Source organism: Podarcis raffonei, chromosome 2 (assembly GCF_027172205.1).
Source record: "Podarcis raffonei isolate rPodRaf1 chromosome 2, rPodRaf1.pri, whole genome shotgun sequence".
In the NCBI taxonomy this organism is placed as follows: Eukaryota; Metazoa; Chordata; class Lepidosauria; order Squamata; family Lacertidae; genus Podarcis; species Podarcis raffonei.
In genome coordinates this window covers 58,972,989-58,988,172 of record NC_070603.1, presented here as the reverse complement: position 1 = coordinate 58,988,172, position 15,184 = coordinate 58,972,989, and the positions used below count along the sequence as shown (strand labels likewise).

Genomic DNA, 15,184 nt, shown 5'->3' with positions numbered 1-15,184 from the left:
GTTTAGGTTTTACCAATAAATAATATCGGATGTCACTCAGGATGCATACTGATTAAAAGCAGAGCAGCTTTAACAAAGATATGTCATTCTTTATCTACCTAGACCCTTGGATGAGGGTTTATGGTGCTGCCCAGCTGATAAGTTGTGAGTGATAGGGCTAAATCTTGGTTCCTGAACCCTTGGATGGACTTGGATCAAACTGGAGGTAAAAAAGAAAAATCAAGGATTTAAAAGACCATAAATACAATGTTGTCTTTCCTCCAACCATTAAGTGCTTTCTTCAAATAAGCTCGTTGTGCTTCTTAAAAAAATTATCGCTTATTTTACTTCATAGTTGCGCGCACGCACACACACACTGACAAATCCTGCAGATGTATGCATACACGCACACATGCACACACACAATTTACTTTTCCATAAGTTATGTGTATATAGTTGGCTACTACAATAGTACCCCCATTCTGCAGCCTGCTAAACAGAGGCAATACCAGGCAGACCATGAAATCTATTTGCTTGGTTTAAATAATGCCCATAAAACTGTCATCCCTGCATGAACAACAGATACTGGCAATCTCAGGCCGCCTCGTTAAAATTCTAGGATGTCCTGCTCACTACCAGCAAGCACTAGCCCCTAATAATGCACATGCTTGCATTTTGTTTCACTATGATACACATGTTTTGACTAGGAGAGGCTAGCTACTGTTACAGTATATAAGTCTAAGTCAGTGAAGCTTTGAGTCAAACAGAGAAGAGGAAAAACAACAGTTCTTTTTTCTTAAACTATATATACAAATTAAAAACGAAACAAAAAACAAAACCCTCTGTTATGATACCAGGTGGAAATTAGACATGGCAGTTGTAACTGGATTTAGGGCTCACAGAGCTGTCACAATTGGTCTATCTGGCGTATTAGGATGCCAAAATGCTCATTCTGAAATTATCCTCATTTCCTGAATCTAATTGGCTATGGTGCCCTCTGCCACTACCAGATTCTGTGTCAGAGTCACTCATTTCTGCATCTGAGAAGTAGCCATCAGTCTCATTGTCAAAAGGGTGTAAGATAACTTTCGACCTCTCACTTCCTGAAGGTCCATTAACCAGCTCAGCAGGCTTCTCGCTCTGGGATCTCTGAGTCCCTCTGCCTTCTTTTGGTAATCTGAACCTCACTACTGTTTTCGGACTACCTACTGAATCAGGCACTTTAACCAGGGGTTTGGGATCAGAAGATGGAGTATATTTCAGTGGTTCCTCCTTCTCATTGCTCAGGTTACTTATCAGGCTCTGGGAGGCATGTGAATCATTTGCTTTTGGAAGAGTTGTGGGGTGTGAAGAGCCCTTCTTAGCCGACTTTTTCACTTCGCACATCATCTTGCGCTCTGGCTGAAGTTTGTCCCCACCTTTCTCTGCTTTGCTGTTTCTTAAATCATGGGGTGAGGACTTGGTGGTGCTATCTGGCAAAGAGCTCACGTTAGTCCAGTGATGTGAGTCCTCTTGTCTCTTAAAGATGGTACTCAAGCCGTTCCTTGCCACTTTCTTCTTTGTGTGCGTTCGCACTTTGCTCCTAGCTTTCTTTGCGGTGTCACTGTGCTTCAACGGGGACTTCAGGGAATGATCCATCATGAAACTCAGCAAGGTCTCTTCGTCTTGCAGAAGTTCCTCAGAAAGGCCTGGGGTGGTGTCTTCATGGTGGTCATTGTTCAAGGACCACTCGCTCATTGCCATGTTCTCAGTGGTGATCTGTACAGATTGAGCCAGCCAGCTGTTGAAGAAGGTCCCATCAATGGGAAAGGAAGTGGACAAACCTAAACCAAAAAGGAGTAGAAAAAGAACAGGACGCCTTAGGATTCAGTAAACATTTAACCGCCGTCACAAAGGTAATTTCTGTTCCAATTAGAACAGTTTTATTTGTTTATAATTGTAACATTTTAATCTAATTTTTATAATTGTATATACATTGTTGTAACTCAGCACGGGGCTTTACGGTACAGGGTGGCTACGGAAACAAACAAACAAACAAATAAATAAATTTGGGTCAGTAATTAGGCAGACAGAAGTTTCAGAAAGACCAAGGCAAAATGTGACATTACATATCATTGTGTCATCTTTCTAAAACACAACACCTAAGTAGATTGTTCAGTCGGGGGAAGCCTTAATGTGAATCACACGGCCACCTATTTGCATCAAATATTTTATCATGGCTGGATACAAAGCCCTGATATAGTAACATGAAACTCTATAGCTAGGAATGAACAAGAGGAGAATCATTAGCTTTACAACCTAGGGTCTCCAACACGGCACCTGCATACATAATGGCACCCTTCCAATTTCTTAGTATTTTCAATTTGACATGTTCACTCCCCCCCCCCCCCGGGCGGGATACAAGGCATCCTTGCTTTCGCCAGATTTCCTCTCGGCCCCACATGGTGGTGCTTTGTCAGTTTGTTGGGGGTCCTTTTCCTTGTCTGGGTTTTTTTCCCCCACTCTCTTTTTTGGCTGTTTCTGTTTTATTTGTTTTGGAGTGTGGGCGGCTGTTTTGTTTGTTGTTTGAGGGGGAGTACCTGAGAACTGCTTGCTTTTCTTCTGTGAAATGGGTATACTGTGGTGCCCACAACTGTTTCTTAGATTTCCAGGCGTGCCTAGTCCAAAAAGGTCAGGGATCCCTCCTCTACACAGATGGAAACTCCTAGACTTGGATGAACTCCCACGGAGTGAGTGAGTGGATTCTTTATGATCTAAATAGCCAACTCTTTTCACGAAACACATGGGGTTCACAAATACATTAGTACTTCCTCATCCTCATAAAGAATCAGTTTGGTATAGTTAACTAGTAAACAGAGACTAGAATTTTTCTCAGGATCAGCAGGCAGTAACACCTAAGGGCCTCAGCGTCACTGGCTGACAAACAGCCCTGCTAAAGGAGTCATATTGAAGATTACTTCACTAACAGTAGAACCTTCTTTCTTTAATGTATGAATTGTTCTACAATACCAATAACAATCAAGAGTTCCAGGTTGTGTGGACTCAAGACTCCATCTGCCAGTCCCTGCCATTGGGCATACTGCACATGTGATACTCTGAGTCCTTGCTGGCCAGTGCCCACATGCCTGAGGCATAGCTATTCAGTGCAGTCCTGTTCACATGATCACTTAACATGTGAATAAAAGCTTCTGAATGGGGCAATCATTAAACTCCCCACCCATAAGCTCCATGGGCAACATTTTTAAAGCATTTGGGTAATCTCTCCACAGGTGCTAAAGCAGCTTTTTTGAAGCCAAACTTACCCAGCTGCCCCAGCACCAACTCATTCCCCGATTTCCTCTTTTCTTTCTTCTCTGGGCTGCTTTTCCTATCATCTCTTCCTTTTCTTTTTGGGTCACTTCTTCTTCCCTTTGTTTTCTTTCCAGTTTGCTCTTTTTGGGTTTAAAAAACAGAAATCATTAATACTAAACACAACCAGCAGACACTTAGGAAATACAGAGTAAACTAAGAAGAAACAAAATGTAACAAAGTATTACAATGGCTGCTAGTAGAGCGTGAAGTTATATGGAAAATTCATTTACCACCATTTTAGGAAAGTGGACATTGCAAACTTGCTTGCCCATGCGCAAAGCATCACAGGCTGCAATTCTATGTCACATAGTCTAAGACTTTTTTTGTTTTGAGACACACGAATGGGGTCACTGGCACACGGGTTTATTTGAATACATAAGATTTAACTCAATGTGAACCACTGAAATAAATAAGACTCCTTGGATTAAAACCAGTATCTTTTAAAGTCAAGTACCTCTCTTCGTGAATCAGACTATTAGGCTGTGATTCACAATCCATTTTTATGGTACCAGTTTTGCACATCTCTAGAAAGTTTGGGTCAGCAGAGCATTCCAGCTATTGGACGACGTAATCAACTGGTTCTTTATCTTTTAGGACACTTTGCTTATCTTTAATTCCATTCAAAACAGCCCAACGGCTGTATGCAAATGCAACAAGTTCCATTTGTGTAATGGGCCTTGCCCCTTCCCCTGTGTACCACCTAAACTTGTTCTGGGTTCCCTCCCCACAGAGCAGATTTAGGGGCTGCCGGGATAGTGGTGGGAAAATGTCCCATTGTGTGAGTTGACCTCATTCCACAAATACAACAAACTAAACTGAATCCTGCTCCAACATTCAATTTATACAAAACAATCTGAATGATCCCCAGGATTTATTTCCCTTGGCTGATTCATACTAAAATTACAAGGGACTTTTGTTAAAATATTACTTTTTTTCCAGCAAAGGAACTTCTCCAAGCTTTTTACTTATTCCTTGGGATGCTGAGCATTCTCAGTGAGGTCCTGCCTAGAGTTCCTTCTGCTGGAGGCTGCAGAAGAGAGAAGAGCTCTTGTGTGCTCAGGACCTGATTACGGCTTTCCATAGGAATCTGGTTGGCCACTGTGGGAACAGATCGCTGGACTTGATGGACCACTGGTCTGATCCAGCAAGCTCTTCTTATGCTTACACCTAGGACCGTATTAGGATGCCACATGAAAAATGAATTTGCACACTTGATTCTGCTTGTGGTGGACAGCTTGTTGTAACAGTGTTGTGGGAACGCTAACACCCTGCGTTTTAGTAGGCTTCTACCCGTTTTGATGTTATGTGAGATAAATAGACAGCTCATGTTAGATTACTTGCTTAATGCAAGAGAATTGCCTCTACATGCTGGCTGGTGGTTGAGAGAGAAACACAGCAGCTACCATGGTACACATCAATAGGCCGTACTATTATGAACCTATTTCCAAGCATGCAGAACGGTCTGGTGTTAAGAGGAAGAATACAAATGGTGGTGGTGTTCAAGAACTGCTGGCTTAAACTAATTAGGCTGTCCTTGGTAGTCACTTAATAAACCCACTGATGTGGAGAATTTATGTTTCCAGGCATGCCAATCAAATACTTCCCTCCCCCCACCCAGCCCTCACAAGTACTGAACTGACTTCCAGGAAGAAAGAAAAGCAACATTGATGTTTGCTCAATTCCTGCCAGCTAACTGGAGAAGGGCAGACCCATTTTTCACTTGACTTAACAAATAAAAGTATCTGGCTTTTGTTTAGATGCTGCAATGCTTCCAAACAGCAATATGAATGTTAGCCTTTCTGAAAAGGAAGTCTGTCAAAAGGAACAACAGCTGCATTTCAAAGTCTGACAGCTAGGGGGGTTGCTTTTCAGTTCACGGGAGATAAATAGAAAACTCCCACTTTTAAACGGGCAGCCCCTTCCCACTTCAAGAGGCAATGCCTAAATGATTATTCATCAGTGGCAAAATAAAAAGGCAAGCTTAACTTTACAAGGGCCGTCTCCAAAAGTGAAGTGTGCCAAATGTGCTTCACCAAGATGTTGCTCATTAATCTCTGTGGCATACATTAATTAATAACTTGCACTGGGCTAATGATGGATGAGGAAGAATTTTCTCCCTCCAGAAAGAAAAGACAACAGAGGACAAAGACATTTTGGGTCAATCTCAACAATGCATTTTGTTCAGAAAGCATGTCGTTCCATGCAAGGATAGTAACACTAATAACGAATTATCCACAACACCGATCCTTGTGCCCAATTAAATGCAACAGGAGTTGAGGAGATTCAGCCAATTTCCAAGGGCTACCAGCTCCATGCAGGCTTTCGATTCCAAACAATGCCAATTTGGCAGGGCTATAACTCACAGAGTAACTACTTGCTGAGGAAGTGATTTCATCTTTTGTCTAATTGACCCATAATCATAAAAAAGCAAACCTCCTTCATCCCTTGCACCCAGGAATTGGTACAGACATAAATATATTATGTGAAGTACAGTGAGCAACATATGGCCTATAGCACTTCATCTTCCAGCCCACTGCCTCCTACCAGGGCGCCCACTTCATAGAAGCTGCTGGCAGTCTATTGCTCATCTCAACCATTTCCTCCTCTGGAAACCAGAAGTGGGTTAAAGAGAAACCTGCAAGTGCCAGTTCCTGGACCAAAGCTCTGAAGAAGTCAATACCAAAACTTTGTGCCCATCCTCCTTAGAGTGGCAATTTGGTATTTTTGTGTATCTGGGGGCGAAACTAGATGAGACAAGGAAGTTGCACAATTGGCTCTTCCATCTCTTTAAATTTTGGAAAAGAGCATCTGGGGAGGGAGGTGTGATACAGACTGAGACTGTTGGGCTGGGGAACAGAGTTAAGTCTCCCATTGCCCCATGATATATTTTCCCAATCTCTTCCTGCAAATTAGTATTTGCCCAATTTGGGGGGGGGGATACATTTACAGGCTGCATAAACACAAGTCCTCCTTTACCATACAAATAAGCAGCTTCAAGAGAAATGACACTGGGGGGGGGGCTATCTTCCCCCTACTCTCAGCAGATGCTCCTGGTCCAGATGGTTATCTCTCTCCCCCTCCCTCACCCCAGCTATGGTTTCTACTTGCTAAAAGATAGAGAGAGGCCAGGTAACATGTTATTCCTTCCATGAAACTTGCTTGGCTGTTCTTAGGGGTGCTAAGAGGAAATACATTAGTCAGAAACCTTGAAGGAGAAAAGTTGCATCTATTTAACTACTCCTTCAGCAGCTACAGATAATGCATTTTTTTCCTGCTTGCAAAGTGGAGGAGGGGCTGGCAGGGTGGCCTGGCTAGTGGCAACCACAAACCCGATTATCATGGGCCATAACCTGCGCCATTAATAGCCCTTATATAGTTGCCTACTGGAGTATCACATGAATATACAACCTACACTGTGATATATAGGACAGGCTACAAGAATTTCCATAACTTCGTCTTTCACAAGCCAAGCTTCCAAAGTGACCACAAGTGACAGCACGAAAGGCCACTTTAAGCACATTTCCAAGAAAACAGATTTGTTTTGGAAGTAAAGGCTTCTGGGCTACAGATCAAAAGAGTGAAATGCAACTCTCATGCATTTCTTGGGGTTACTTAATAGCCTCTGTGACCACTGGGATTACAGAACGATGTGCCAAAATTAAACTCCCAGGGCAAGAGTGATTATTTATCCAAACACATTGTAAGTAGAAAGTATGTGTGAAAATGATTATCGCAGGTCTAGCTAGTGACTGCCAAAGCAGAGTGGCATGTATGCGAATGATCTGCATATCAGTCTCGGAAAAACAAAAACAAAAACCTATTCCTATTTCACTTAAATAGAGGTTTGATTTGTATAAATGGGGAGATAAGCATGAGGCCCATGTATTCTTGTTATAACTATTTTTAAAACAGGTAAAATAATTAGGTGCTACACCCAGCTGGAGGTGGGGGAGAGGCTCTGCCTAAAGGCTTACAATCATAGAGAGCAGTAAACAAAGATGCTGCCTGCCTTATGATTGTGTTCATGGCTGAGATTGCTTTTTCTAGTGAAGCTGCAATTTCTCCTTAAATCACAGAAGTGATATTTGTGGCTTGATCCCATTTCCGCATTTGTCACTGGCAAAGCTCCACTTCACTTAACAGGAAGCCGGAAAGAGCTTCTTCAGTCTCAAGTCTCTCTCAATCTCACTAGCTCTTTTGTGGAAGTCTGCATCACCTGAGGCTAGCAGTCAAATCTCAACTACAACTGAAACAGAAAAGACAACTCAGCTCCAATCAGTTCAGCTCCTGTAAAAAATAAAATAAAAATCTAAACTGGCAAATGTGAACCATTTGGAGTAGGCGACTGAAACAAAACACCTGCACCAAAACATCCTGGCTAATTACAAAACCGGCATGGAAGCTGCCATGTGAATCAAATGGTAGCTGCAATATTCTCCTTGACAGCTTATTTTGGCAGGAACAACCGCTAGATTAGCAGGTGGGGACAGTCTTTCCCAAGCATACATGCAATATTAACACACTTCTAATCCAAATGTGGCTCATGGATAATATAGTTCAACTGAATTCTCAAGGTTACCATTATCACCCTATATAAACAACAGTTCCCTTATCTGAAGTCTGATTACATGCAGGCCTATATATACTCTGTGTAAGGAACACAAACAAAAAGCCCCGATCCAAATTCTGCAGCAAAGACAGGGGTGAGTAGGGAAGGAGTCACAGACAGGATAAGGACTCTCTGTTGTCCAACAACAGCTGGAGGTCCACAAGGCTCCTTTCAGCTATCATTAACCATTGATAGACCAATTCTTAAATCAGTTTGTCAATCCTTTTTGAAACTCAAGTAAATGGCTATCACCACAACTTGTGAGGGTGAAACTTGAGAAATACGTATGCTGATGGAGTGACCTGCTCAGTGCTATGTTGGATTCCTCCAATTCTTTATTAGTTTGAATATTGCTTATATGCCAAAATGGCTTTTAAGTGGTTCACAACTATAAATGCATTGCACAAGTTCTATGCATCCACATGGTATTTTTATCTCACTGTTTCTGGTGGAAACTCCTCAACCTTAGTGCTCTCCCAAAGGCATAGCTGTCAACGTTTCCCTTTTTTAAAGGGATATTCCCTTATTCCGAATAGGATTCCTCGCAAGAAAAGGGAAAAGTTGACAGCTATGCCCAAAGGTGGAAAGAGGCTGAAAGAAAGAAAAAACCACCCATGCTTGTGCAGACGTACCCATGACTCACTCTGGATACCAGTCATCATTTGTATTTATTATGGCATTTTGCATGTAATACAGTGGTACCTTGGGTTACATACGCTGCAGGTTACATACACTTCAGGTTACAGACTCTGCTAACGAAGAAATAGTACCTCGGGTTAAGAACTTTGCTTCAGGATGAGAACAGAAATTGTGCTCCGGGGGCGCAGCGGCAGCAGAAGGCCCCATTAGCTAAAGTGGTGCTTCAGGTTAAGAACAGTTTCAGGTTAAGAACAACCCCCAGTACGAATTAAGTACTTAACCCGAGGTACCACTGTATAGGAATTGAAATTCCAAGATAATATTTGAATATTCTTGTAGGTAGGTTATATTGATTAGTTGTGCCATGATGACTGCTATCTTCACAAGAGTTTATTAGTGTATTCAAACAGAGCTACTAAAATAAATAAATTATTGTTGCAAATTCACATGTTTTCTAGAATGCTGGCTGCTTTGCTACTAGTTACGGAAAATTCAAGGTCTGCAAAAAAGCAAGCAAGCAAGCAAGAAAGAAAGAAGGGCAAAGCACTATTTTGAACATATACGCTCCATAGAATGTTCACAAAGAAGGACTTCAAATTATTCAGCCTGAAATGAATTTTGTTCCCTTAGTCACTGTGTAACTTGCTTCTGGGATAAGCATCAATTCTTGATGCACTGAAGGTTTTCATGACATCCCTACCACCTTCACCTTCTGTTTTCCCCGCCCCTCTTAATAGTTCTGCTTATGGCAATATTGTTTGGACACAGAATTTCCAAAGTGGTCCTAATTCCACTGCTATCTCCATTTTCCCGTTTATTTCCATTAATTGAGTGAAAAGCTGCTGTTAAGTAATGTGCCCCAATTATTGCAACCCCCCCTCAATCTGGCAATAATTAAGCATAAATATAACTCCCCTTTTCTGCTATGCAGGCTCCCGTTTGACACCTGACTCCCAACCTAATCTGTAAATCTGCACAAACATGTTGAAGTGAAATATTAGCCAATGAGGAAGTAACCCTAGCAAATTAAGTCTATGAAATGTGTGACCCCCACAGACTGTTGCAGCAATAGGATGAGTCATGCCATTAAAAAAAGGGAAAACACATCGTCCAGAAGCCGGCACAGAATTAGGTGACCTTAAACCCACTGGAAATTCTGGAACTTCCCTAACACTTTGTTATATCATGGTTGTTTCCTTTCAGTAAGAAAACTTAAGATAATGAAGAAAATATGGCTGAGTTTAGACTTCTTTCCTTTGTTAATGCTCTCTTTTTATAGAGAAAAGAGCGCTACACAGCAGCTGACAAAATACTGTGATCCAAACCCCCTTTGGGCTGTCTTGGATGTCCCTGTGCCAGCCCTGCTGGCCTCCGGCAGCGGGAAGTTTCCCCTTCTGCATGTGTTCCAGGGCTGAGCCAGCCCAGACCTACTGGATGCCGATCTGGGCATGATCAGAGCATCAGTCATTTGGATGTCCCACCCACCTAGAGGGCTGCGCATCCTACTGTGGCCCCACTGCTCTGTTGAGTCCTGCCAGGCAGCAGCCAGGGTAAGAACTGCAGTTTAACATATTACTTTTGGCATAAACATTTCTGGACCAGAGCCCACTAGATGCATAAACAATGATCCCCAGTTGGCCTCGAGCGATGCATGAATACTGCAAAAACTGTAAACACCATGCCTCAAAACACAAGTATACAGCAGGAAATTTGTGACATTTCTACGACAATCCCAAATGTATACAAGGTAAAAACAGAGTGATCCATTCACAACAGGAGTCTATTCTAACAGATGTTGTTTAACTACAACTCCCATCATCCCTGACCACTGGTCAAGTTAGCAAGGACTGATGGGACTTGTAAAATAGGATTTGGAGGGCCCTACACTGGTGTCCCTGATGTGAGTTTTCTGAAGCTTTTGTCTGCCTCTGCTTGGGTTGCCATAAATGTAGTTATGGGATCTTATCTTCTGCGCACAAAGAAAGTTTGCATCGTGGTCAAACAAACGTGGAGCCGCACATTTCTCAGGTAACACATTCCTCAGACCCTCAAAATTGAACTTGAGAAGAAAGCTTTCAGCAAAAGAGAATGTGGTCCAGACAGTCCTAAAGAAACCCTAACCACGTGATGGCTTCTGAGAAGGTTCCAAAGCCACAAGCACAACAACTGACTGGAAACTCTGCCAGACAGCCAGATGCTCCTTCTGGAGAAAATGTTACATAGCTTTGAGTTTTGGGTTCTGTGCTCTTGTTGCAAAAGGGGATTTTTAAAAAAAATTTAATTTACAAGATATGGACTCAACAACTATGAGCTTTTTGGCTGGATGTGCGCCTTTTCAAAGGAGCTTATTTTTAAAATCTTCCGATGGTTGCATGCATCTTAAGGCTCTCCTTATTAACGGATAGCCACAACTTAATTTGCAGATAAAGCTAAGAGCAAAGAGGAGCAAAAAGATCAGCTGCCAGCAGTTCAACCTTTGATCCTTAATAGAGTCAGAGGCAGTTGCCAGGAAGCCAGTGTAACTGCTGGCAAACCATGCTAGTGAACCAGATGCTGCCACTAAAAACACTAAAGTCTAGAGGCTTGGGGGCCAAGATGAGCAATAATAATCCAAAGAAGGTGGGAAGCAAACAAACAGCATGCTTCTGCAATAGGATTTCATAACAGGTCAGGTTGATTAAACAGAAATTAACTAATGCAGTTAGGATTTCTAGCTAATTTCTACCTTAGATGTGACATATGGCTTGTTTGCACAGGGTCAGCAGGAGCTGTGATATCAGGTTCTTCTGCAAATCAGGAAATTAAAGGATTTGCCCTGATGTCTTGCTAACTATGTTAAGATGATTTCCTATGTGTTCAGAAGGAACCTTGTTGCTTATCCCCATTAATAGCTGGGTGATGACACACTGGGTTACCTTTTAAACAGCTACAGCTTCTACAGTGTAAGCAAGCTAGGTCCTGGGTAGCTAATGGCAAAGCAATTAACTGTAGTACCATTTCAGATTTTCATGGCTCGGCATTACAAATGAATAATAATTAATTCTCTGGAATGGTTAGGTGGTAGTTTCCTATTATAACAAAAAAATATGTTTTTATAAGTCATGTTATGACTTAACATAGTGACATTAAGTGGGGTTTTATAAAAAAATCTCTGACCGTTCCTTATTTAAACTGGCTTGAGGGAGTGTAAGAGGGAGTGAGCATGACATCCAACCAAGCTGAGCCCCTGCAGCTTATATTTAGAAATTAAGCTCTTGAATTAATGCATCTTTACAGGAACACATAGATACCCATTACCAAAAATAAATAAATAAATAAATATAGCACTTTAAAATGTCAGCAAACACATCAGCAATAATCATTATGTTGACAGTAGGCTTTTTGGGCCCCAGAAGGAACATATACCTGGGTAAAGGTCCTTCTCAATAAGTTTCATCTGAAGGTGGAAGATCTGTTCCTGGAGTTTGCAAATGGAGTGCTTCATTTTCTCTCGCCTTGTCACCATGTAACAGAGATTCCTAACCTGCAAAACAGAATAAGCCCGGTTTCTACTTTAGTAGTGAATTCTGACAAAAATCCACTGGCATCTCAGCTACTTAAAATGCCACCCCATTTCTCTGCTTATCCTTGCCCTCTTGTTTATCGTGATCAAATCTTTCCATGGCACACTTTGTTTCTCCATCTTTCATGTCTGCATTCCTCTACACTCTGGAGGCAGTTCGAATAATGCAAATACTGTGGGCAAGAAACCACCAACAAAAGAAACACCTCCCTCTTGGATCAGTTATCAGCCTGATACGTATGAATAACGGACAATAACCTAAAGCAGGAATGGGTAACCTGTGGTCATCGAGATGTTGGTGAAATACCCACCATCCCCAACCATTGGCCAAAGTTGGGGTCCAGCCATATCTGGAGAGTGTCAGTTTTCTATACCTGGGCTCAAGGCAAAGGCTGCTATAAGCTGCCTTTGACCATCAACAGAGGCCGTCTGGCATCTAATTCATGTAATAGGCTGGGGGGGGGTAGCTTATCTACCTTTTCAAGCAGCAATTGTTTGCAAAGAGAAGATGCCACAAATATTTTGTCCAGTCTTAATCCGGGAATGGAGTTGATCTGTGGAGGGCAGGAGAGAGGACTACACATGCCATGAAGTGTATGAGAGCAAGAACTATGGTGAAAGAATGAGGGCAAGTGAAATGTGCAAATTGCACTTGTCAGAAGGCACCCTGTTGGAAAACTTGCAGCAGTACATCTCTCAAATAAGTCTCTGTACTTTCTTATACCTTAGTGCAGGCAGAACTTATGCCTTTAATGTAAAAAGTATTTTGCAATACACTTCTCATTTTTTCTCATAGTAACATTAGGCAGTACATCATTGTCCCCATTTTAGATACAAGGGGCAAGAGTCACTGGGGAGTTATGCAAACCCCACTGAAATTAATGGGGACTGTGTAAGAGAACTTCATGAAGGAAACAGAGAAAAGACAGTGGTGTCAAGACTATCCAAGGGATCAAGGAATGAACAGAACTAATCATTTCAAAAATAGTTCTTAAAACATTTTCAAGAAAATAAAACCAAAATCAAAGCATATTAGCTAAGATAATTAAAATAAGATGGCTTTAATTAAATCCTACAGTTTCCAAACTACTAAAAAAAAAAAATTCTTAACCTGCACATTCCAGTTTACACATGGCTGGTTCTTGGGGTTGGGGAGTCTCCCTAGATCTTGCCTTTAAATTGAGTTAAACAATTCACTTTCTCAAGACCCTTTTCTCTGAATCAGGAGAACTTCCATAAAGAAAAAGAAAGGAAATATTAATGATCATATTTCTTCTGGGTCCTTGTTAATTTTAGGTTGCCTTTAAGGGATATTTAACTGCTTCTTCACATGTTTTTGAAACTTTAAGGAAGCTTACAAACTCTTATAAACAAAATATATAGACCATGGCTGGTGCTGGGGAGAGGCAAAGTAACTTCTTTTAAAGAGGAAGTAAAATGCGGTAAGCTACCTATTTCTCTGTTAGTTAAGGGTGATGTTCTGTTACCCAAGATCAGTACTTTTTTTCTAGAAAAAGAGGTGGTATTCACCATGAATACCTCCCTTGTTCACTTATAATGGCAATGGTGCCCACCTGAGAGGTTCCAGAACTGAGTTCCGTCTGAAAAAAATGTCCCACCCAAGGTATTGAAGCCTTTGGGAAATGTTTGCAGCTAACACATCTGCTCTGCATTAGAAGACCATTTTAGGAAACGCCAACACCCCAATGCAGTTAATGTTAGTTGTAACTAAGGCTGCAGTACCAACTCTTCCACCCCCTTGACAGGGCTTTGCAGAACTGTGGAGCCATCACTGCATCTGCAGTCTAATCACTCATGGCAGTCACAGCAGAGAAGAGGGTGGGCAGGTTGATCAAGCCCAATTCCCACGCCTGCTGCAGCCTGAAACAGCAACTGGTTCCGGACTAAGCCTGAAGCAGACAGCTATGATCCACCTCGAGATCCAATGAAACCTTGCTGTGGGGCTTTCTGCCAGCAGCAATACGACCAGTGGCCCTCCTGTGGACATGTTTGGTGGCCAGTCAAATCAGTCAGGAGAGCCAAGTGGAGTGACATTGCCACTCAATCTAAACCTCACACAGCCTGGCATAAGAGTGAACTTTGTCAGTACTTACTACAAGTCTTGATGGTTGTGTAATTGCAATGACTAGCAAATATTAATGAGTCATAGACTGGGGTAAGAAAATCTCTGTTGTGTCTTGAATCTTTTAATAATTATTGACAAATAAGTCTCTGCTTCTTCTAAAGAAAATTTTCTACCCTACACTTGCAGGGCACAACAAAGTTCTAGGCTGGAAGAGATGAAATTGTCTCGTTTTATCCTTCTCATACAACAACTCATATCCTTCTCATATGACAATGTCAGCCAGGCAGGGCTGAGACATAGTGACTTGGCCAAGGCCACTAAATGAACGTCAAAGATAAGAAAGGATTGGACTTTGGGTCTTCTGCATCCACGTCCAAGCTCAAAATCCAGCCACTATGGTACAACCGCTCTCAAGCAGGCAACTACTGTGCCTTCAGCGCCCAGAGGCAGCCCAGCTGTCCTTCCTTCCAACAAAGACTGAGCTATTGGTACAGCGCATTATTTTGTTTGAGCATGGCTCTGGTAACGGGAATGAACTTTAAAATCGCAACATCTGTAGGATACGTTTAATATAATTAAAACCTACTGTTTTAATTATACAGCTTGGTTCAGGATGTGTCTATATAAAATAGTACTTTTATGGAATTCTGCAGCAGAACTGCAGCAAGTTTTTCTGTCATTACGTTTAAAGGTCCTGTGTTGTTAGTAAGAGCTCTGTATAGTGGAAGAGAATTATACAGCAAAGGCTCAGTTTGCAGACACTGCTGGAGCCTTGAGGAGCAGGATTGATCTACAAATGTCAAAAAGATACAGTGGCCCACTTTGCATGGCATGGTAAACCACAGTTAATGGTTCACCATGAGTGCATCTTTCTGGACTATTTGTCGGCTCCCTGCTAGCATGCAGAGGAAACTCTGGCTTAGTGTTATATCCGAACCAGGGATTATGGTTTGTTTCA

The 15,184-nt window shown here is 41.9% G+C and overlaps 1 protein-coding gene across 1 annotated transcript in view; it reads right to left on the bottom strand.

The window, feature by feature from the left end:
* Positions 1 to 745: 745 nt before the first annotated feature.
* JADE2 (jade family PHD finger 2) overlaps positions 746 to 15,184 on the bottom strand; it is a 143,584-nt gene continuing 129,145 nt past the window's right edge. The window contains exons 10-12 of the mRNA XM_053376823.1: positions 11,984 to 12,101; positions 3,282 to 3,410; positions 746 to 1,802 (exon numbers count right to left, since the gene is read on the bottom strand). Of these exons, the coding sequence (XP_053232798.1) occupies positions 910 to 1,802; positions 3,282 to 3,410; positions 11,984 to 12,101 (1,140 nt within the window). The 3' untranslated portion in view covers positions 746 to 909. The remainder of the gene's footprint in view (positions 1,803 to 3,281; positions 3,411 to 11,983; positions 12,102 to 15,184) is intronic.